At 35.3% G+C, this 24,747-nt stretch overlaps 1 protein-coding gene across 8 annotated transcripts in view; it reads right to left on the reverse strand.

Annotated features, from left to right (window-relative positions):
• TANC2 (tetratricopeptide repeat, ankyrin repeat and coiled-coil containing 2) overlaps positions 1 to 24,747 on the reverse strand; it is a 437,594-nt gene that overhangs the window by 259,179 nt on the left and 153,668 nt on the right. For 4 of the 8 annotated variants that reach the window (XM_017549223.2, XM_017549222.2, XM_017549221.2 and 1 more), the window contains one exon: positions 23,962 to 24,144. In XM_017549223.2, coding sequence (XP_017404712.1) covers positions 23,962 to 24,144 — 183 coding nt within the window. Of the gene's footprint in view, positions 1 to 8,529; positions 8,609 to 23,961; positions 24,145 to 24,747 lie in introns of those variants that run through there. The other 4 variants (XM_017549227.2, XM_017549226.2, XM_017549224.2 and 1 more) reach the window with 2 other exon arrangements.

Below are 24,747 nucleotides of genomic sequence, written 5' to 3' on the forward strand. Positions count from 1 at the left end.
GCCATACTTCTAGCCTCAGTTGAAGAGTGTTTATCATAATGAGTCAGATCAATAAATTAAACAGTCGGTCACAAATTTTCAAGATCTCACTTCAATAAAAGCTTAGTGACTCAGGCATGGTGGCTCATGCTTGTAATCCCTGCACTTTGGGAGGCCAAGGCAGGCAGATCACCTGAGGTCAGGAATTCGAGACGAGTCTGGCCAACACAGTGAAACTCCATCTCTATCAAAAAAAAAAAGAAAAAAATTAGCTGGGTGTGGTGTAGTAGTTCCAGCTACTAGGGAGGCTGAGGCAGGAGAATCACTTGAACCCAGGAAGTAAAGGTTGCAGTGAGCCGAGATCACACCACTGCACTCCAGCCTGGGAAACAGGAGACTCCATTTGAAAAAAAAAAAAAAAAAAAAAAATTTAGTTGAGTAAAGTCTCTTAACATCGTAATAGTGTTACCTGTTTTGGCCTGCTTAGCTAAAGGCATTCGAGTTAAGAATATTATTGAAGCTCTAGGTAAGTGCAAGATGTTTTATTGATTCATTCAGTAAATATTTATTGAACATCTACTATATGCCAGGTATTTTGCTAAAGACTGAGGATACAATAATAAAAAGGATAAATACCATTTCTGCCTTTTAGGGAGCTAAGACATAAACTACAGAAATACTAAAAAATAGTAACAGCAATAATTGAGCACTTATTGTGATCCAAAATTGTTCAAAGTTGTTCACTCATTTAATCCTCATAAATAACCCTAGGAAGTAGTAGGTACTATTATTACCTGCTTTTTGCAGATGAGGAAACTGAGGGAAAGAGAGGTTAAGTTACTTGCCCTAGGATACAGAAGTAAGGCATGTCAGTTAGAATTCAAATCTAGGCAGTCTGGCTCCAGAGTACATAACTATGTTAAATAAGCTTATACTATATTATATTGCTAATTTAAACTGAAATTTGTAATAAATGCTAAGATAAAAAAGCCTGCTGTGTACTGAATGAATACCTTTACCAAAATTATATCTAAGATTCTCATAATATCATAACAATGTGACAATATACTTAATATACTTTTTTGGTAAAGGGTTCCTTTAAATAAAACAAGGAAGGAAAAACTACACACTAATCAAGTGTTTTGGATTGAATATGAAACCAGTACCCATCAGAAGTAATATAAATTCACACTGAAATACTTTGAACATTAATGGTTACAATATTACTGTTATCAAGAGAGGACATCACCAATAACCATTTGACAGCAAGATGTTTTCTAAATCCAGGCATGTTTTTATTGTCATATAAATTTAAGCCCTCTGATTGTAATTTTAACTACTCTCCACTCACTTAAAAAACTCAGTCTACCTAGTAAAAGTAAAAAAACAGCTTCCCTTCTCAACGAAGAAAGAAATGAAAAGTACAGAGGACATTAAAGTAGAGAAAGGTACAGAGAGATCTATAGGATCTTACAGCTGCTATTAAGTGACAGCATCATCATCAATTATTATTATTGGACACTTACTATGTGCTAGAGGCTGCTGTAAGCATTTTACAGGTAAAAATTCATTAAATCCTTACAAACCCCCTAAGGGAGCTGTTATATTCATTTCACAGATGAGGAAACTGATGCACAGAGAGGTTATATAACTTGCCCAAGGTCACACAGCTAGTAAGTACAGAATCTGAACTAATGTTGCAGGAGTTAAGGTAAGGCAGTTACCTGTTTTAGGGATCCCTTCAGCTATCTTAACGAGAAATTTACTGGAGTAAGGATGTTAAATGGAGAGAGAGTAACATTTTATTTTAAAAAATCTTAATGAGTCCTATAAATCAGTGGTCCCCAACCTTTTTGGGACCAGAGACTCATTTTGTGGAAGACAATTTTCATTGGGAGTGGGGATGGTTTTGGGATGAAACTGTTCCGCCGCAGATCATCAGGCATTAGATTCTAATAAGGGGCAAGCAACTTAGATCCCTCAGATGTGCAGTTCACAATATGGTTCATGCGCCTGTGAGAATCTAGTGCCTCTGCTGATCTGACAGAAGGCAGAGCTCAGGCAGTAAGGTCTGCTTGCCTGCAGGCTCACCTCCTGCTGTGTGGCCCAGTTCCTAATAGGCCAGGGACTGATACTGGTCTGCAGCCTGAGGGTTGGTGCTCCCTGCTATATGTGACTACATATCATAGACACCAAAAAGCAATTAAACTCAAAGAAGTGTATTTGGCTGTATGTTTTTCATTAGATGCTTCCTTCTCCCACCAGTTTTATGTAGCCTCTTTTTTTCTTCTCGTTAATGAAATAGAATACAAATACTCACCAAATGCAGACCACTGCAGCTAAGAGTTTGGACTACAGTTCAGGAAAGCAAAAAGCAGAATCATATGCCAAGAAAATCATGATCCTATATAGTCTCTCAAACAGTTCCGAACCTCAGCTTCCAGTAAAAGTTATACCATCTTGGTTCCTTCAATATCTTTCATACTGCTCCTATTCATCTATCTGTTTTTAAACATGGGTTTTTCTCTTTTGGTCCTTTAAGTGGATATTTCTTAACGTTTACTTCTTGACCCCCGAGAACAGATACTGAAGTTAGAGAGAAAAAGTTGGAACCCTGATCTCCTAGGTCTAAATTCTTCATGGTTAGCCTGATTAGGTCTTGTTTTCTTCAAAAATTAGATTAGGGCCATCATAATTCAAAATGCTAATGAAAAGACAAATTCCTGCCAAATGCTTATGAAATATTTACTTCCTACTTTTTCTATTTGTTCAATTCTCATTCTAAAGAGATTTTACCTGCTCCTACAACTTTAACTATACTCTCTATGGGTATAACTTCCAAATTTACAGCTTAAAACCTTACTTATTCTCAAAGTGCTGAAAACACATTTCCCCTCTTATATCCTATCACTTTGAACCCAATGTGTTGCAATCTCTTAAAATCAGCTACCTGTCTAAGCTCTTTTCCTATTAGCAAAGCCATAATTTTTCTTCTTAAAAATCTTATAATCATCTTTAGGAGATCTTTCATATTCCTGTATTCTATAACTGACCAGTCACCAATTTGCTTATTCCTCCAAAATCTTTTTCTCTTTATACATTTTCCACTGCTACCACGTTAGCTTACTGCTGCCCAAAAGGCTTTCTCAATTTGGTCCCAGTTTTCTCTTCCAGAGCATCCTTTCATGAAATCTATGTTCTAGATAAACTGATATATTTACCATTTGAATGCATTCTGTACACTCTTGCTTCTAAGATTTTACTTAAGTCACTTTATCATTTTACTTTCTAATCGACACAATAAACATAATCTTTTCCCCCCTTTAAAAAACATACTCATGTTTAAGATATTAAAGCAAAGTATAATTTATCTGGGGAATCTGAGTAAATTATGTTTCCATAATCTTCTGTTTTTGTTTTTTGGGTTTTAGTTTTGTTTCTTTTTTGAGATACAGTCTCACTCTGTCACCCAGGCTGGAGTATAGTGATGCGATGTCGGCTCACTCTAACCTCTGCCTCCCCCATTTCAAGTGATTCTTGTGTCTCAGCCACCCAGGTAGCTGGGATTACAGGCATGTGCCACCACGCTCAGCTAATTTTTGTATTTTTAGTAGAGACAGGGTTTCACCATGTTGGCCAGGCTGTTCTCAAACTCCTTCTCCTTTGAGAAGCCACCTGCCTTGGCTTCTCAAAGTGCTGGGATTATAGGCATGAGCTACTACACCTAGCCATGTTTTCATAATCTTCTGGAATGCTAAGATGACTTCTGTCATATTTTATTTTGTGCAGTTAACCACTCTTCTTTCCTTCTAAATGACATAACTTTCTTTGGTCAGTTATTTCCTAAAGCATGCTCCTTGGAACACTTACTTGTTCCACATGATTTTGCAGGAGCATGTAAGAAAAATAAAGTGTCTGTTGTCAAGTTTTAGAGATGCTAGATTAAACAATTAAAAAGGTCCCTTTGTTGTAGGACTTCCCAGGCTTTAAAATGCTAAACCATTTCTCTATCATCATTCTTCTCTAGTTCTGACATGTATTCCTTTCTCATCCCACTACGGCTTAACTCAACTTCAAACCCTACTCACTCTTTTAAATTGAGTAAACCTTCCAGATTCAACCAGATTGATTTTTTCATCCTTGCCTGTTGATTCTCAATCTCTTTCTCCAGGGAAATATGGAGAGATGAAGTCTCACTCTGTTGCCCAGGCTAGAGTGCAGTGGTATGATCACAGCTCACTGCATCCTCAAACTCCTTGGCTCAAGCGATCCTCCCACAGCCTCCCAAATAGCTGGGATTACAGGCGTAGGTATGCCACCACACCTGGCTAATGAGGATTTCTTTTTTTTTTTTTTTTTTTTTTTGAGACAGAGTTTCGCTCTTGTTACCCAGGCTGGAGTGCAATGGCGCGATCTCGGCTCACCGCAACCTCCGCCTCCTGGGTTCAGGCAATTCTCCTGCCTCAGCCTCCTGAGTAGCTGGGATTACAGGCACGTGCCACCATGCCCAGCTAATTTTTTGTAGTTTTTTAGTAGAGACGGGGTTTCACCATGTTGACCAGGATGGTCTCGATCTCTTGACCTCGTGATCCACCCGCCTCGGCCTCCCAAAGTGCTGGGATTACAGGCTTGAGCCACCGCGCCCGGCCCGCTAATGAGGATTTCTATCTTTAAAACCATACCCAGGCCCGATGGTCTAAGCAGTGTGTCTTCAACTGGGGAATACATATAGGTAAGAATATTATGTTGGGGTATGCAAATTTATAAGAGAAAATGTGGTATATTTTCCTGAAGAGTGAGTTTTACTTAAAGGTTTTTTGGGAAACATTTTTTATCATAAAATAAAAATACATGTAGAATGTACAGTGTTTTAAAGAAATATGAGACTTGCAAGAAATTTCTAGGTTTCCTTCTGGATGCCACTTCAGGCTACATCCCAGGCCCCTTTGCTAAGCATTCAAATGCCTCTGCCCTAAAGGAACTCTCATAGAAAAGTCCAAAAAGCACTGATGTAGGCCAATGGAGAGGAACAAGAGAAAGTAAGTTTCAAGGACTCAGTGAATGCTCCCTCTGTTTTAAGTGCCATACTAGACGCTTTATCTATATATTTTTCTTAATGCCTAAAATAACACTACAAAAATGCACTACTTCATTAATCTTATAGAATCTTACAGAAAACTCACAGAAGTTAACCTGTCCTAAGCTGCAAAGTTTACAGCAGTAAAAATATTTTCTTATATAATGTTGGAGTGATAAAGAATACACATTTAACACTGAAATATTACGGTGAATTCCCATGAGAAAAATAGCTAGGATAACTAGAAATGCCCCTTTTAAAATTTATCACCAATATGAGTCCTTCAGTCTTAATGCAGTCTCTAACAGAAATGAGTTACCTATTTTCTAGTAAAAGCTTATTACTGATACTAACAAATTCCCAGATATTCAGAAGTATTATTAGGAAATGTTTAAGTTTCAGTTAATGAAAACCAGGGGAAAAAACTTAAGACTTTACATTTGTAATTGTTACATACTATTCACTAGCATATTTCCTCCCAAAGAAAAGCAACGCCTACTATTAACTAGGATTTTACCCAGTTGTATGTTATATAAACAATATTGAATATTTCTTTCTTTTTTTTTGAGACAGAGTCTCATACTATCACCCAGGTTACAGTGTGGTGAAGCAATCACGGCGCACTGTAGCCTTAACTTCCCAGCCTCAGGCGATTCTCCTACCAAACCTCCCAAGCAGCTGGGACCAGAGGTGTATACCACGATGCCTGGCTAATTTTTTGTATTTTTTGTAAAGGCAGGGTTTCATCATGTTGCCCAGGCTGATCTCAAACTCCTGAGCTCAAGCAATCCACCCACATCAGCTTCCCAAAGCAGTGGGATTACAGGCATGAGTCACTGCACCTGGCCTTCAAAAGACTTTTTAAAGAATTTCAGAAAGTAAGACTGAAGATGTCAAAAGTATTTTGAAATTGAGGGGCTAAATGATTATCCAAAGCATGTCTTATTTTTTTTCATAGAACACTGTCAGTTAAATCTGCAACTTGAATCTTTACATGCTAAAATAAACCAGATGGCCTTTACTTTAAGAAAACCTAAAATATATACAGATTCACCAAATCAGCATAATAGGGATTATTATAAAAGGACTTATTGTAGAATCTTTTAAAATTAGGGAGCTCTATAGTGGATTTTACATTAGCCATTTTACAAACAAACAAATAGGTTAATATGCAGTCTTTCAGGAATATATGTTAAGTGAAACTCCAAACACCAAAAAGAAATACTAAAGGATATGGCCAAGAAAGATCACTTGAAAATAAATAAATCTGCTAATAAAAATACTAACCTCATTAAAAAGTACCTAAATCAGTCTTTGTTATTATTATTTTTAATGAGACAGAGTCTCACTCTGTTGCTCAGGGTCTCACTATGTCACTCAGTCTGGCGTGCAGTGGCACGATCACAGATTGCTGCAGCCTCAACCTCCCAGGTTAGGTGATCCTCCTGCCTCAGCCTCCCAAGTGTCTGGGACCACAGACATGTGCAGTCACGCCTGGCTAATTTTAAAAAAAAAATTATTTGTAGAGATGGGGTCTCCCTATTTGCCCAGGCTAGTCTTGAACTCCTGGCCTCAAGGGATCTTCCCATCTCAGCCTCACAAAGTGCTGGGATTACAGGCATGAGCCATGGGACCTGGTCTCTTTGCTACTGTTAATAAAAATTATAGTCGCAGAGATAATGGAATATAAAATCCTTTATTTTCTATATACACATCTGTGAGGATAGTCATAAAGAAGCATTAACTTGTAATGTACACAATTATTAAATACATGTAAATTTAAAAATTCATATTTTATTTATTTGCAGAGCAATAGTTAAAATGTGAATATTTAATTGATTTAATCTGTATAGATGATAGAAGCAAAATCTTTTTATTAATGACATATATAACTGTGAATATAAATGATTAATCCTTTCATTATCCCTTAACATATTAATTCTCCCTATTTAAAGGCTTTCTAAACACTGGGCAAAATCACTTGTATAAATATATAGGCAAAGTCTCAAAAATGGAAGGAGTAGAAACCGAATGGTATAGTGACAAAATAGCAAAAATCTTCTTTTGCTAATTTTATAAATTAAAAGAACCTAATCATATCACTGAAGTATATATTTTCCAAATAATGTGCATTTCAGAAGAGCAACTCAGACTAGGAGCCATGGCTCATACCTATATAACCCTAGCACTTGGGGAGGCGAACATGGGAGGATTGCTTGAGCCTGGGAGTTTGAGATCAGCCTGAGCAACATGAGACTCTATCTCTACAACAATTAAAAAAAAAAATTAGTTGAATATGGTGGCATATGCCTGTAGTCCCAGCTACTCAAGAGGGTGAGGGAGGAGTATAGCTTGAGCCTGAAAGGTCAAAGCTGCAGAGGGCCATGATTGCACCATTGCACTCCAGCCTGGGCAACATAGTGAATCCCTGTCTCAATCAATCAATAAGTCAATAACAGCAACTCAGGAAGACAAGTAATTGAAAGAGTAAGACTAAATGAAAATATCTTTTTCTTTTTTGAAGTGGCTGAAGAGCACTATAAATATTTTAATTCTGAAAAACCGAGTTCCTACTTTCAAGACATTTCTAAGTTACCATGGTTAGTGGAGGAACTAAGAAAAGAAAATAATTAAAAGTCAGAAAACAAATAGAGTCTTCTGAGAAAATTCAGTATATAAAATCAATATATCTTAAGTTGATAATTACCAAATGATTTAAAAATACAAGCAAAAAAGGTAAATGTCTAATTTAGCCTAAACTCAACTGGGAAAACCGACAATAAATATCATAACTTGCAAATTGTGTTAAATTCAAAAAAATTCTTAAACTAAGAACATCCAATTGTAAACACTCCAGTTGATGAAACAATAAGAAAGATTTTTATGTATTAGGAAAGCTTGTTTATAAAATTCCAGATTTCCATATTGTTATTTTTTTTAAAGGTATTTTATTTATAAGGATATTGCAAAAGGAACTAGAGGTCTATTCTGGAATTGCAATCTAACAAGAGAGAGAATCTAACCTTCACATTTACATTGAAAAATTGAGCTTTTAACAGCCTTTTCTGCAATATGCATTTTTTTAAAATATAAAACTATTTCAAAAGGTTCATATATGCATATAAATATATAATGCAAAAGAACACACAATTAAAAATTAAATACATGTGCCAAAAGACAGTTTCTTAATGGCTTCCTTGAAAACTAAGTGTCAAATTATCTTAGGCTGTGCTTCTTTTTCTAAAAAGAACAAAGTAGACCTTATAGCTCAGAAATCCACGTAACAAGTACTCTACTCGTCATACTCACAGGTTTTAGTTTTTCTTCCTCACTAGTCAATACCACAGAATCTTTTCCTCTAGAAAATCTGAAAGGTTTCTTATTCACTGGTCATGTTGCTATCAGACCCGACACATTCAGGAATGACCCACACTTTAATCTCCAGCCAGCTCTTTACTATGCCCAGAACTTACGGTGCATTACAGGTGATACTTCTTATAGCAGATGTTGATTATGGTCCCAAAACACAAGAGATGCTCCCAGAGGGGTTTAGAACCCCTAACAACATCACCTGCTTCTTTCTGTATCCAGAGAAGCACTGTGGTGTTCTGTTTTGAACAACTAATGACTTCAGGAGATCACACAGACGAGTTCTTTTCATTAGATTGCTTGACATTAGCTTATCCTTTCAGAATACTGCAGCAAATATAGGTTGTATGATTCCATTAGGAAAAAAGAAATATTTTTACACAATTTTTCTCTGTGGCGCAGTTTAGTTTACCCTTCTGTGAGAGCAAATTACTGGAAGAACTGGTTCTTAGTTTTCTAATGGCGCAGCGTTAACAGAGTGAATGATTCACGGATGTTCTTCTTAACATTCAGGAGTAACAAGGAAGGCTAGCAGTGCAGCCCAGGTCCAGAGCTGATGAATGGTGCAGTGCTGCTGTTGTCATAGCAACCAAGAGGAAAAAAGCAGCACCATATAAGGATCTGTGACATGGATTCTGGGAACAATTTATATTAAAAAGCTGCAAGCTCCTCATGCCTTAAAGCTATAAACTCCTCTCTTACTGTTTCCTTCTCATGTTTTACTCTTCTGAATTTTTGAATCAGAGCTGTTTGAATGTACATTGCATAACAGTTACTTAGTAGGCATCAACAACAAAAAAATGCAATTGAGGTAATTTAAAAGGGTAATAATACTTTAGCAAGCTAATCCAGGTCTGTAGTATCTCCGTAATGTATTGGTAAGTGTTAAAATTATACAGTGATTTTCTTGCAAGGTAAGGAACTGTCTAGAGTTTGAGACAGTAGAAAATTTATTTTTACATACTTAGAGATATTTAAACCCTAATTAAATGCCTTTCATTCAGATGGTATGCATCAGATATACCCAAACTGCAGCACTATCAACTGACTGACTTAGAAAGCAGCAATGACACCAACTTCAAAGCGAGGCATACTATCACCTGTATTCCTTCTAGATAAAGTTTCAAAAGACACTAACTTCACTAAAAATGCTTATAGCCTTCATTCGTGAACAAGAAAACTTCTCCAACAATCACTTGTAAGACAGGGTTACTGGTCCACCCATGCTTCTAACGGCATCTCCCTAACTAGGCCTGGACAATCTTTTTCTTGTCAGTTTCTCCTCACCTCTCAGGAATCAGGAAGAGTTCCTTCCTTTCCAGGGGATAGCAGGATAGCTTCCAAAAGGAATCATAGGAGAAGTGGGAGCTAGGGAGACCACCAATGAATAGACTGTTGTAATGGTACTCTCTCCATAGTCTTTTGGACATGGCTCTGAGATGACTGGTGCAGAAAAAACATCTTTCATTAGATTTATTAAGCATGGGTCACTGATGTTATGATATTTCATCTATTAGATAGGGCAATTCTGTATGAAATTGTTCTATATCACATCTGTGTGTTACTCTTCCATCACCACTTATTTAATGAAATGTTTAGATATGACACAAAACAAAATATTAGATATATTTACTTATTACACTGTTCTTTTATATGGGCAACACTGCCATATTAACAGTAATTCTGGAACAGTTATGTATTTGTTGGTCATATATTTATGATGCGTTTAACTCTATAAATGAAGAACCTCAGTAAAATGTGACTAAAAAGAACTGCAATGCAGTGGGATGGACATGCATTTGACTACTCTTCTGACTGTAGTTGGACTAACAGCTTCGCTACTTTTAAATATAGCCCTGAATAAGTCATCCAACCACTCTGACCCATTGATTCATCTCAGCAAAGTATTTTCTAACTTCTTCCTAAAGCTACTGTGGGAATAGAATAAAATAAAATAATATGATGCAAAGGCTTGAAATTCTAAAAATCTGTATTATCTTATTTAATAGTATCTAATTAAGTGAAACAGGAAAGATAAAAAGGAAAAATGGAATTTCAATAGAACTCCATAGACACAGAAAATTTCCTAAAAGGGTAAATATTTCTCCAGGCTAGGTTTTACGTCTGACTGGATATTGTGTCCCATCACATTGCACATACTTGTTACAAGTTCTATTTCTTTTTAGAATTATAGTAGACAGAGATACTGTGGACTAGTGTTCAAGGATTATTTAATATAATAATGTACAAGTAATTCTACTGCCTCAACATGACTTATAAATGTCTTTAGAAAATAGTAACTTGGTAATAAAGAAGTATAAGCAGTTTCTATGAAATGGTAATACTAAAGAGCATGCAAAGTGATAAATTTGTTTAAAATAATCTATTACTTTTTATCCTACCCGACTAGAAAACTATAGGGTAAACTCAAAAATGAGCTTTTATGTTTGACTGAAAATTCCACGGAGAGCATACCTCATCCTGTTTCCTGGATAGTCTAATCTCTTCTGTCTAATAAGTTTTAAAAATCAAATATTGTCTTGCCCCAGTAGTTATTTTTGAGGGAAATTCTCTTTAGTTGTGACTTTTTAGAATACTGATTATTCAATATCTGAGGTAAAAAGAGCAAGTTTCTCTCCCACCTCCCCACTCATCAAGTCTTGTTGAGTAGATCTTTTCATTAGAGGGATACCAGAAAAGTTCTTCAAAAAAAAAAAAAAAGGAAAACCTGGACAATAAATAATTTTTTCACTGACTTTCATGTTAATGTTACCTATGCTCCACAGGAGCTAACTGGGATGAAGATATGTTTAAAATACTTTAAAAGACCACAGGTTTGGTTTTGTTTGAAAAATTGGATTAAACTTAAGGGTGGAGAGAGATTTAAGGAGTTAAGCTATTCCCCCTGGTTACTAATTTTTTAACTCCTTTATGATTTAGTTAAATCATGCTAAAACTTACACGATTTTATATTTTTAATTTTTATTCCTTTTTGAGTCTTCTCACATTAAAAGCTTTTTCTAAAGAGTAATCATCAGTACTAAACTCTATGGTGCTTAAAGGTAGGGTATTTATGAAGAGATGTACATATGAAATCTCTGTACTCACAGGAGTAAGAAAGTAACCATCCAACTATTTATAGCAATTCAAGCTCTGGCCAAATCTCTACGTGGGGTTGTGTCTTTCCTAGCAATGGCTACTGCTCCAGATCACGACTTCAAGCTGCAACAGTAGGGCAATGACTGACAGAAGAAAAAGAAATATATTCGTAAAAATATGTGATCTCTACACATTAGCCAATTACTTCATCTAGGAGTCAAACAACAACAACAAAAAAAGAGTAAAGAGCAAAATAGCTACAACTCTAAAGGATAAACTGGGAGGGTCGGATATATCGAGAAGCAGATTTTCTGTTTAATGAAGGTCATAAATGATATGTAATGGATTTCTGAGGATAATTTTCCTTATACTCAGTTTTTATTTTATATGTTGACTTTACTACCTAAACCCTGAATAAAATTTTCCCAAATGTGTGATGCTACCTCTAAATGACAACTGTAACATTTGAAAAAGGTCATGAGCTGGCAGGTGGTTCTTTCAGAATGTTTTTATTGATAAGCAGGGCATAAAAGGGCATACTGAGCCATAAGATACACATACCAAATCTCCTTTCTCTCATTTTACTTACTTCATTAAACTAATCTGAAGTTATAAAATTTACTGAATTATATAGATGTATATGCAATTAAAAATCACTTTCAGAAATCAGAAACATAAACATTAATCAGAAATGGGGAAAACAGAGATGTTCAACCAACTCTGATATAACTCAAAACATTGATCATTGTGCTATCTAAACAAAGTCATCAAACAGATCATTAATATCACATAGACAATTCTAAAATGACCATATTTCTTGGCTGGGCACAGTGGCTCACACCTATAATCCTAGCACTTTGGGAAACCAAGGTGAGAGGGCTGCTTGAGCCCAGGAGTTTGAGACCAGCCTGGGCAACATGGCAAGACTCCATCACTATAAAATAATGGAAAAAATCAGTCAGGTATGGTGGTGCATGCTTGTAGTCCCAGTTACTCAGAAGGCTAAGGTGGGAAGACCACTTGACCCCAGGAGGTTGAGACTGCAGTGAGCAGCGATCATGCCACTGCACTCCTGCCTGGGTGACAAAGCAAGACTCTCTTTAAAAAAATGAGTAAAATGAAATCACCATATTTCTTAACTTTTGAAATTCTACCAATGACATGAATGACTGATGGACAAGGTAAGGATATGTATTTACAATTAAGAAAGGCCAGCTGCACTGAAAATGCCCGAGAACACTCTGCCTCTGGTCTTTAAAATCCTCCTCTGAGAGGGAGTTATTCTGTCATGCCACGTGTTTCCTACTTTTATGGGCTGAATGTCAACTTGGGTGCATAATTTTCTATAATTAGAATAAATATACGGCTTAGCATTATAAAAATTTTTGACATTATAATGTGAACATATATTCTGTTCTAAGCTTTACATTATCCCATACTATAATTTATTTCCTGTTTAGAGAGTTACTAATGATTTCTTTTGAATCATGGATATTTGACTTTTGTGATGCTTTGTAAGTGAAAAGTATTCCCCATGGACAAAATTGTTTAGCCCTTAAATTCCACATTTGACACTTCCTGAACTGCTCACATTCCATAGCAGGTGGGAAGTTAAGAAAGCAGAGAAGGACAAGGTTAATTAAGTAAAAAAAAATTGACTTCCTAGGAACTGTGGCATAAATCATGGTGAGTTTTCTCGGGAAGGTCACATAAGAAGGATGGACAATGAAGGATTTTTTTTTTCTGTAAGCTTCATGGTATTTTCCATATTTAAAACTGATATCCAATTCTTGGAACCACAATACAGTAGCTAAAAAGGATACTGATCAAGTGACAACTTTTCCACGTTAGGGTTCTTTTTATTATTTCCCCTTGTTTGTTACAAGAAGTGCTTGGCACAAAAAGAAACTCTAGACACACATTTCTGTATTCCTCTCAGCCTTAAGGTGTTATTATCTTCACTTTACATATGAAGAAACAAAAGCTCAAAAAGAACTAATCCGCACAGACAGAGTTTACAAATGAATATGTAGAATTCTAATTGGGTTCTTCGTCCAACTAGGTTCTTGACCAGTGTGATCCTATCAGTTCTTTTGGGCCTAGAGTTCTGAACCTTAACCCTGCCATATTATAGACATTCCATAAAGGCCTGCTAAAAACAAACATTACCTAACACTGTGTCCTTATTGTTAGACATTTTTCTTGGTGCTGACTACTTGTCGTCCCTGGAACTTTGCCTACTGCCTGCTCCTAGATTCCCTTGGATTAACAGGTTCTACCTACTTCCTGTGACACTCAACAATTACCTTACTGCTGATCCACCCTAATGTCTAGGGTCTGTTTAGGCATCTACTTCATGAATGCTACCACATTGTATCTTACTAACTTGCCTTCTCCTTCACAGGTCCTAGGTGTCCTTGGTTTAACTCTTCATTGCCCAACAGCATTAAAAGGAATGCTGAACAGTCAATTCAACACTCCAGATTTAGGCAAACATCTCTTTAAAAATACAGAGAAAAGAAGCTATGAGCCAATGGGTCAGTAATTTTAAAAGAGAATATGGTTTGAGGGTACAGAGTAAAAATAAAAAGCAATTTACACAATCACAAACGTAAGGAAGCATCTAAAGAAATAAACATTGCCATGCCAGGAATTTTTTGATAAAGACAGATTGTACCCAAAGAAGAAATATACAAAGAGAGAAGGAAATTATCAAAGACGAAGAGTAGAAAACCATCTAATTCTATTGTCCAGGAAGAATAGGGCCCCAGCTGAGAAGAGCTATGTTTTTAATACAGCAAAAATGATTGCTGGGATTTTTTTTTTTTTTTTTTGAGATGGAGTTTTACTCTTGTTGCCCAGGCTGGAGTGCAATGGCACGATCTCAGCTCACTGCAACCTCCGCCTCCCAGGTTCAAGTGATTCTCCTGCCTCAGCCTCCCCAGTAGCTAGGATTACAGGTGCCCACCACCACGCCCAGCTAACTTTTTTGTAGTTTTAGTAGAGACGGGGTTTCACTATGTTGACCAGGTTGGTCTTGAACTCCTGACCTCAGGTGATCCGCTCACCTCGGCTTCCCAAAGTGCTGGGATTATAGGTGTGAGTCACTGCGCCTGGCCCGGCTGGGATATTTTTAGAACTAAAAAATGGACAAGGAAAGGACAGATCTGCTGCATGGGAAAGATAATCATGTAGTGATTTTATTACAAGCTTTCATTTATGAATCACCTACGAGCTAAACTCTTTACTAAGGTCTTGACACACAACTTATTTAATTAATTAATTTTGGGGAGGAGACAGAGTCTCACTGTTGCCCAGGCTGTAGTTCAGTGGTGCTATCTCAGCTCACTGCAACCTCTGCCTCCCGGGTTCAAGCAATTCTCCTGCCTCAGCCTCCTGAGTAGCTGGGATTACAGGTGTGTCCCACCACACTCAGCTAATTTTTTGTATTTTTAGTACAGACAGAGTTTTGCCATGTTGCCCAGGCTATTGTCAAACTCCTGAGCTCAGGCAATCCTCCCACCTCGGCCTCCCAAAGTGCTGGGATTACAGGTGTGAGCCACCACTCCCAGCCATAATATCTTATTTAATCCATACATTACTCTGTGATGCAGAAATACCAATAATATAATACAGGTAAGAAAACATACTCAGAGTAGTCAAGTGACATGGCCAAGGTCATACAGCTAATAAGTAGCAGAGTCAGGGTTTGAAGTATATCTGACTCCAAAGTTTGCCATGCTTAACAATATCCTGCTCTAAGTGAGAGACAAAACAATCCATTACTCAACCCTTGGTGCTACAGTTTGAATGTGTGCTCCAAAATTCAGGTATTGAAATTTAATAGCCAATATGACAGCAGTAAGAAGCAGGACCTTTAAGAGGTAGTTAAGCCATATAAAGGCTTCTCCCTTTGTGGTTGGGATTAAGACCTTATAAAAGAGGCTACAGAATTAGGTTTTCTTGCACTACCATCTTCCCTCAGGTTTGGATACAATGTCCCTTCCTCCTTGAGGATAAAGCAACAAGGTGTTATCTTGGAAGCAGATAGCAGCCCTCACCAGACAATCAAACCTGCTGGGTTAGTTGTCTTAGACTTCCCAGCCACCAGAACTGTGAGAAAATAAATTTCTGTTCTTTATAAATTACTTAGTCTCAGGTATTTTCTTATAGCAACACAAACAAATTGAGAAAACTCTGATTTTGCTTTAATGTCCCCATTAAGGAAAATTATATTTAAACTAATAAACATCATTAAGAGGTCACTAAAGACCAAGTTTTGAGGACAATGAGTTAAAAATACACATAATGAGTTAAAAATATACATAATCAAAATCCAGGCCTATACAATCTTACCTTTCAGAATTCGAAAAGGACATGAAGACATGAACATCAAACTACCAATAATAGTTTTTACAAAACCATGCAGGAAATTCATAGAACTACAGGACTAAAGGATGCCACAATGTGGATATAGGAGTATCTTATTAAATTTTTCAAAAGAAAAACGCTCACTAGAGTTGACAAGGGGTCACAAGGAAGAGCAATTTCAAAGTAATCTGGTGCCCATTTTGATATGTTTACTAGAGCAAAAGATGATGAAGATAACACAGTTATACTACCATCTTGATATTAGACAGGCTGTAAATAAAGTCTGTTAAGCTAGAGAGAAGACATGATGGCTGCTTTCCAGGATATAAAAGACTGCCATATGAAAGAAGAGGTTAATTTATGTCTCATAGTTTTAAAAGGCAGAACTAGGACTAATGGGTAGGAGCAATAGAGGAGGGCATTTCCAACCACATAAATTAGAGAACTGACAGTTAAAACTACCAAATAAAGGAACAGGCTATGTTAAAAAGTAGAAAGCTCACCATCATTGAAAGTGTTCACAAAGAGACTGCTGACTATCCACTAAGTTTGCTGTGAAGATTAAATTTGCTCAAATATGTAAAGTATTTAATACTGTGTAGAACACAGTAACAATTCAAAAAAATATTACCTTTAATTACTATTACTATTATTATAATTACCATTATTACTTGTAAGTTTACTCAAAACTTGCCTGTAAAAGCATCCAGGTCTGCTGACTCTTGGGAATCTTTGATTTCTATGGTTACTAAGCTAGTCTAGTCATAATTTTAAGTTTTCTTGAGTCAAATTTACAGCATGTTTTCTTCCATTTCATTCAAGGTTTTCTGTGTGTGTGTTGTTTTGCTATAAAGCTATATGCTGTATTCCATCATGATAAAAAGATTACTATTAGTGACTAATTAATTTCTTGTTCTTTATGTTATTTATCTTTTCTCTTTTCCTCTCTTTTTCATTTTGATCATTTCTATCGAAGATTCTTCTACTCTATCTTAGTCTTTTCAAAGAAAGTGTGGCTTCACTGATCAAGTTCTAGTTTTTTGCTTACTCATTTTTACTTTTAACTTTACTGATTACTTCCTTTATCTTTACTATGTCTTTCTCGATCTCCTTATTAGTTCATTTATTCTCAGTACTTCTCATTTTCTAATAAAAGTATTCAAGGTAATGACTTTTCCACATAGTACCATTTCTGGCTACATTTCATAAGTTTTAATACATAATGCATGTTAATTTCCAACTTTTTTTTCAATTTTGGTTTCTATTTTAACCCAAAAGTTATTTGAAAATTCTTTAAAATTTCAGAAGTAAAAAACAAATTTCTCCTTTTTTTGTTGTTAGATTCTATTTTGATTTTCAGTGAAAAACATCTGTATTATGTAGAGATTTCTTTATGGCCAAATATATAATCAACTTTCATAAACAGTTCACAAGTGCTGGAAAATAATATATGTAAAAGAAATCTTATTTTTTTAAGTACAAGATTCTACACTCAGCTGAATGAAGCTTTTAAAAACTTGATACATATTAACTTTACATATTTATGGGGTACATGTGATATTTGGATACAGGCTTACAATATGTAATGATCAAATCAGGGTAACTGAGAGATCCATTATCTCAAAAACTCATTTCTTTTCATTTAGAACATTCCAAATCTAGCAATTCTGAAATATGAGTTAAGTTTATTAATTACTTATTATTCAAATTTTCCATATCCTCTAATGACACTGAGCTGTTGATTTTCTGAGGCATGAAATGTACCTTAACCCATTTATAGCTAATGTTCCATTATTGGAACGCTAAGCTTGTGGGAGTTATCTACATTCTACTGCTTAAGGTCATCACGAAGGTCTGATTCTTCCCCCAAAAAAAGTTTGTAGCCTCTGGCATAAATGGGTTAAATGTAAATTCATCAACTTTCCCTGTCATTGCTAATGCTTACTATATGTAGTTTTTATGTTTAAAAAACTTTCTTATTGAGATATAATTCACATATCATAAAATTCACCCATGTAAAGTATACAATTCAATGGATTTAGTATATTTACAGAGTTGTATAACTGTCACCATAATCTACATTTAGAACATTTTCACCACCCCAAAATGAAACCCCATATATCCTTAAGTATTCACTACCTATACCATTATTGGTAACCCCTTTCTCTTAGGTAACCACCAATTAATATTCTGTCTCTATAGATTATTTGCCTATTCTGAACATTTCATATAACTGCAACTGTATAATGTATGTTCTTTTGTGATTGGTTTCTTCCACTTAGCATAACGTTTTCAAGGTTCACCATGGATCATGAAAGCATTTATATTCAATGCCAAATAATAAGAATATATCACTTTTTATTTATCCACTCATCAGCTGATGAACAACAAACTGTTTCACTCTTTGGCCATTATGAATAATGCTGCTATGAACATATGTGCACAAGTTTTGGTGTTAGCATATGTTTTCTTTTCTCTTGGATAATTTTATACATTTTGATGCCATGTTGTTTCATGTATAAAAAAGTAATAATCGTTAACATCTACTTCCTGAATTGTATCTGCATAAAGTATCAAATAAAACTTTTTTCTTTATTTGTGTTTAATATTATTGCAAATAATACTATCCTTTTCTCAACATATATTTGGTATATATTTTTCATCCCTTTATTTTCAAGCTTCCTCTCAATTTGTTTTAGAAGCATCTATTATAAATAATATATCACTGGAAATGCTTTTTATACACTCTGATAACTTTTTCTTTATAAGGGAAACTGACATCACTTTATTGTGACAACTAACTTATTTCATTTTATTTGACTTTTTAAAAATATTTTTCTTATTGTTTTTCTTCCACTCTAATTTTCATCATAACCTTGCAAATCATCTAACCTGGCAGAAAGGAAACCATTTCACTTAAAAAGTATAAATGACTTGTTATTTTGGCTCTTTCTTCATTTAAAGTCATCTGGGCTTTTTTGGAAACTTTCCCTAGTGGTGGCTGAATAGAGTAGGAAGACAGGGCTACTATATTTCAATGGAATACATACAGTAACGCTATACCTGCTATAAACGATCCTGTTTAAATAAACACTGCAATACTACAAATAATACTTCCACTCTATATGAGTGACTTCCATTCAAATATGAAAAAACTAGAAAATTATTTTCTTGTATAAAACCTCACATGTTAAATATAAAAAGAGAAGATTTAATTATGTTGAAATCCAGTGTGTGTAAATATCACAAAAGGATTCTTTATTTAATAATTTATGCTGCCTTTTAGGTGTTCAACATACACGCAGTGGCAAAGGCTCACCCCTTAACAAATTTTAGTCAGGCTCCTCTGATCCCTCTTTACAACGCTCCTGTGTGGATCTTGTCTTCAAGCCTCCTAGCCCAGTTGTAGCAAGAATCCTGCTAACTCAGTTTAGTGAGAATCCCCCTACCCTTGACAAAAATTACAGAAGAGTATATAACAAAACTTATGTCATCCCTCTCCCACTTCTGATTAAGAGTTATCTCTCTAGACTATCAATAAATGCATGCACATGTGTATGTATGTCTGCATATGTATCATTTAAAAACACACATGGGTTCCTATTATTGAGAAATATTTGGATTTTCATTTTTTGCTATATAAACAATACCACATATATGCACACACATATATACACATTTTCAAATCTGTTCAAGCTTACTTGTAAAATAAATTCTTAGCAATAAAACTGGTGTATTAAGGATTATGTGCCTTATAATTTTGATACATGTTGTCAAATTGCCCTAAAAAATGGCTGTACCAATTTTCATCCCTACCCAAAGTGTATATATGCAAAATTTAAGTTTTACTAAAATTAACAAATGTACATAATGGATAAATAATATAAATTCCATAAGAGTTGAATGAATAAATTTTTAGCACTCTTTAATCATCTACCTATGCTGAGGATCTTTATAATACTATGGGAAAGCATCTTGGAGGGTGCCCTGGGCAAGAATCTGGAGACCACAGGGAGCCTCTGCATACTGTCTTCCACATCTCCCCCAAGGCGCAGCAATACCTAAGTAAATCAAATGAACCTTGAAGCCTGCCCAACTAGTTTCCCTTTATTGTTTAAACCATTTGGCTCTATCTTTTACTGCGTGGAACAAAAAAAATCTTAAATTCATACGCTAGATACTTTGGGTGAGCTATTTAACTTCTTTAAACTTTGATTTTATTCTTGGTAAAATAAGACAAATGTGGAGGGACTGGGTATTAATCTTAACTCTGACCGCTGCTAGCTGTATTATCCTCAGCAAGACATTTTACCTTCAGCAAGACATTTCCCTCTCTATGAACTTAATTTGCTCATCTGTAAAGTAGAGATACAAGTGACAAAAACAGGAGCTAATAAGTGTATGCCACACAACAGGCATTATAATGAAAATTATTGTCATTATTATTGCTATTACTCATTAAAAAGCATGACTTTAAAAACATGTAAAGCTTTAAAGTTCCCATAGGTATCTAACGTGAAAAGCAATTTTTACAAATTTCTCAACAAATTTAAACAAATTTTATTAACAATAATGGCTAACACTTTATGAGCACTTAAACACAGTTTTAAACAAGTATAAAACAATGTGATTATAATAATACAACCAGCCATGAAGTGAGTTGTGTGTTGTTATCTCCATTTTGCAGATGAATAAACAGAAGCAAATAGGCGTGAAGTGACACTCTGAGCTGGGATACAAACTCAAGCAGTATGACCACAAAGTCTGTGTCTCTCTTGCATGCATCTGTTACATTAACTTCTTTTTGTACTGAATAGAGTAAGGTGTGTATACATTTAAAAATTAGTTTTCTAGCTCTAAATTATATCTATCCTTGAGCTGGTCTTTACCCATTCTTACTCCCTCCAGACTGAAAATGAGTCAAAGGATTTGGAAACAGACCTATTTCTGCAAAGGAGTCTTTACATACACCGGCATGGAAGACTAAGATAAATATGTTAAGAGCATAAAGGTTACAGAGTAACAATGATAGGAAAAATTTACTCCTTTGTCATATCTTATAAGATGAAAACGTAAGTACCCACCTTATTAGAAGTGGAGACACTGACTAATAATGAGTATTTAAAGATCAAGAAAACCTACACAGCTGTCCCCCAGTATCCATGGGGGACTGGCTCCAGGCCCTTCCTTGGATTACGCTCAAATCCTTGATATGAAATAGCATAGTATTTGCATATAACCTATGCACATCTTTCTGTATACTTCAAATCCTTTCTAAATTACTTGTAATATCTAACACAATGTAAATACCATGAAAATAGTTGTTAAGACTGTATTGTTTAGAAATTATTAAAAAAGTCTACATGTTCAGTGCAGATGCTTTTTTTAAGAAAAATATTTTCAATCTGTGTTTGGTTCAATCCATGAAGTCAGAGGCCTGACTGTACAAGGTTAATGAACATGGGATACTCTAGTCCCTCATACTTCATTCTCTACACACTTGTCAACAAGATTCGATTACAAGGTAAACTGGATCATATTACTACCTGTTCCTCCTCTATTTAAAATCCTACAATCAGAGTAGGCTCCCTACTATGACCCTAAAAACTCTGGCTTCTGCCTACCTCTCCAACTCTTTTATTCATTCATTCATTCATTCATTCATTCATTCATTTAGTGGCAGGGTCTTGCTTGCTCTGTTGCCCAGGCTGGAATGCAGTGGTACCATCAGAGCTCACTGTAGCTCCACCTCCTCGGCTCAAGCAATACTCCTACCGTAGCTTCCTTGGTAGCAATGTATAGGTGGCATGGCATGACACCCAGCTATTTTGTTTAAATATTATTTTGTAGAGACAGAGTCTCATTATGTTGTCCAGGATGATCTCGAACTTCTGGCCTCATGAAATCTTTCTGTCTTGGACTCCAAAAGTGCTGGGATTACATGCATGAGCCACTGTACCCAGCTCTAACTTATTTTCTACCACAGGTACTGTCCCTTCAGACTTACTCTCCTCAGGCCACACTTGCCTTCTTTCCACTCCTAGAACATGCCAAGCTCATTTTTGCTTTAGGACTTTTGTTCTGCTAGCTCTGCCTGGAAGGCTCAGATCCCAGACATTTCCATGGTTGGCTTCTTTTTAAATTCAAAACTCAGCTCAAATCATTCTTGGACTCTCCTCAATCATTCCATAGAAGGAAACCCTACCTCAACCCCAGTTTCTATCCCCTTTCATATTGTATTACCTTTGTAGTGCTTGCCACTATTTAAAATTCAAGTCTTTATTTATTGGCTATGCATTTAGTGCGTCTCCTTCTCAACTGAAATATAAAATCCCTGAAGGCAGGGGTCTTAGTGGTCTTTTTCACCACTCTATCATATCTAGAGCAGTGCCTAGCATATAAAAGGCCTTAGACAAAAAGTGTAGTCCTAATGGCCTGATTAAATTAATACATTTTGATAATTAATGCCAAGGAGGAACCATTCTTTGGAGAAAATTTCTTTATAGTCAACTAATTTTTTTCCATTCAACTTTTCTTTTACTTCTTATAACAAGATATAATTAGAAAAGAAGGGATAACTGATGAATAATCTACTGAGTAAGGTTTTTATTTCGAATTTCATTCCAGGTTAAACTAGACAATTCTTGTCATCTGCTTCACTTGGCAGAAAACTGACCAAAGAAACATTTTCATGACATATTCTTTCAGTAAACAGTTGATTTATCCTAAAATTTAAAAATGCATTCTTAACCATTAAATTGTTAGGCCTTTGATAGTCTTCAGTAAATAAAGCTATTTGAGAGAGTACAGAAATTTCAAATGCTGTAAAATTAAAACTCAATACTTCACACATGTCATTAATCAACTAAACTCTGTATTACTGCTTCACTACCATACCTCTGTGATATTAGGTATGTTATTAACTTCAAATTAAGATAGGCAAATAGGATAGGAAAGTGCTATCTCTAAAACTTCAGGCAATCCAGCTCACTTCTACATAGAAACTGGACTTGCTATTTTTTCCACTGTGTGTGGTAAAATGAAACACAAACAACACAAAGAGGCATAGTTTATGCTTTGTAGAACTACAGATTAAAGAAATGGTATTATTTTGATGAAAATCATAAACAGTGAAAAGGTTTCACTCTACATAGAAGCGTCTAAAACTTTCATTTCTCCTTTTATTTTCTTTTGAATTATCATAATGATAATCAAACTTCTCCACTGTCTGACTCAATATCAGACAAATAGGAAATAGTCAATATACCCTTAGTGAATAACTTAATTTCATGCCTCCATGCACTCATAACCAATCAACACTAGTCAACGTACTGATATCAGGGATATACCAATAATGTTAGAAGATATCTAACAAAGTGGCCCAGGATTACATATTTTCACACATAAGCATTCTTAACTATATATTAAAATTTATCCCCTAAAAAGACGTAAAAGGACAAAAGTTCACTTAATAAAGACACAGTTTCACACCTAACAACCTGATCTAAATGGGCAATACATATTGTGAGATCATATTAAAGTCAATATAATCTGTAACTTATGAATTATACTAAATATCCTAAGAAGTTATAGTAATGTCCAGTGTAGAGGAAAATATCCAAATTATCTTTTAAAAATGGATATAAAATATACAAAGAACGATTTCAAATAAAGTATCACTGATATACCTTTGCTGAACTATCAAGCTCTTATTATCCTAAAATCAGAATGTCTCCATCTGTTAATCTGATATGAACAAGCTGATAAATGAAATCAAAACAACAGTGTATTCTGGCAAAGCCAGAAGCCTCCTGAAAAACTAGAAAAATATGCCCACAACAGATGGGTCATTTAGAAAATAAATACATCAGTCTGTCAAACTGAATACTGTTCTAATTCTCTAAATTAAAATCAGTCAGAGTTCCACTTTCCAAGAGTCTGTGACATTAGAAAGGCCAGAGGGGAAAAACCTAAAGATGCAGCACATATACATATCTGACATGACCTGAAAGTGTCATATCATTAGGTTTCCTGTTAAACATACTAAATTTAGGTAAAGTCCTTACCAGTTAACTTCTTCACAGGTTGGAGCCGAACACTGATAGACTGATGTGTGAGTAAGGGGGAGGATGGAAGAGAGCGAGACATGCCCTCCATAATCCGAATGTGCTGCATACCTTCACTCACTGGAAGTGGTGGAACAGCGTAGTCTGGCTCAAAAGCACAGTCGCTTTCTGTGGAGATGCCACCTGTTAGAAGGGATGGAACAAAAGAACTGGTGAGAAAAGATCCTGCCTTCCCTATTAAAATATATCTTATAGGATGACTCAGAACAACAAATACTGATTTTTCACTGTGAAGTCTTTTTACTATATGCACTAATTTCTACACTTACTGTGTACTCAAGTCCAGGTCTAGAAGTAGGAAACTGAAGATGAGAAAAACAGGGTTCCTTCTTATAAGGTGCTCAATGTCTCATGAGAGATAAAATCATATAAGGAAATATAAATATATATATATATTTCCACATAAGTTGTATAAAGAAATGATCTTATATTTTTTTCCTGATAAGACACACATGAAAGATGTTTATCTGCTTAGCAAGCCATCATGTGCAACTGCTAGTAGGATCACTGTAACTATTTCTTTCTCCCTTCCTCCAAGAAAATATATAAAAATTCAAATGGCATTATTATATAATGATCTTTACTTCTACTTACATGCTACTGACTTCTTCTTCTAGTAGTGGCAGAATTATGTACTTTAGATCAACTTTTTCCAAGGAAAACTGGAACCATAAATATATGGTTAAAAATTATATAAATAGATAGTGTATATATATATATATATAT

Source organism: Cebus imitator, unplaced genomic scaffold (assembly GCF_001604975.1).
Source record: "Cebus imitator isolate Cc_AM_T3 unplaced genomic scaffold, Cebus_imitator-1.0 Scaffold217, whole genome shotgun sequence".
In the NCBI taxonomy this organism is placed as follows: domain Eukaryota; kingdom Metazoa; phylum Chordata; class Mammalia; order Primates; family Cebidae; genus Cebus; species Cebus imitator.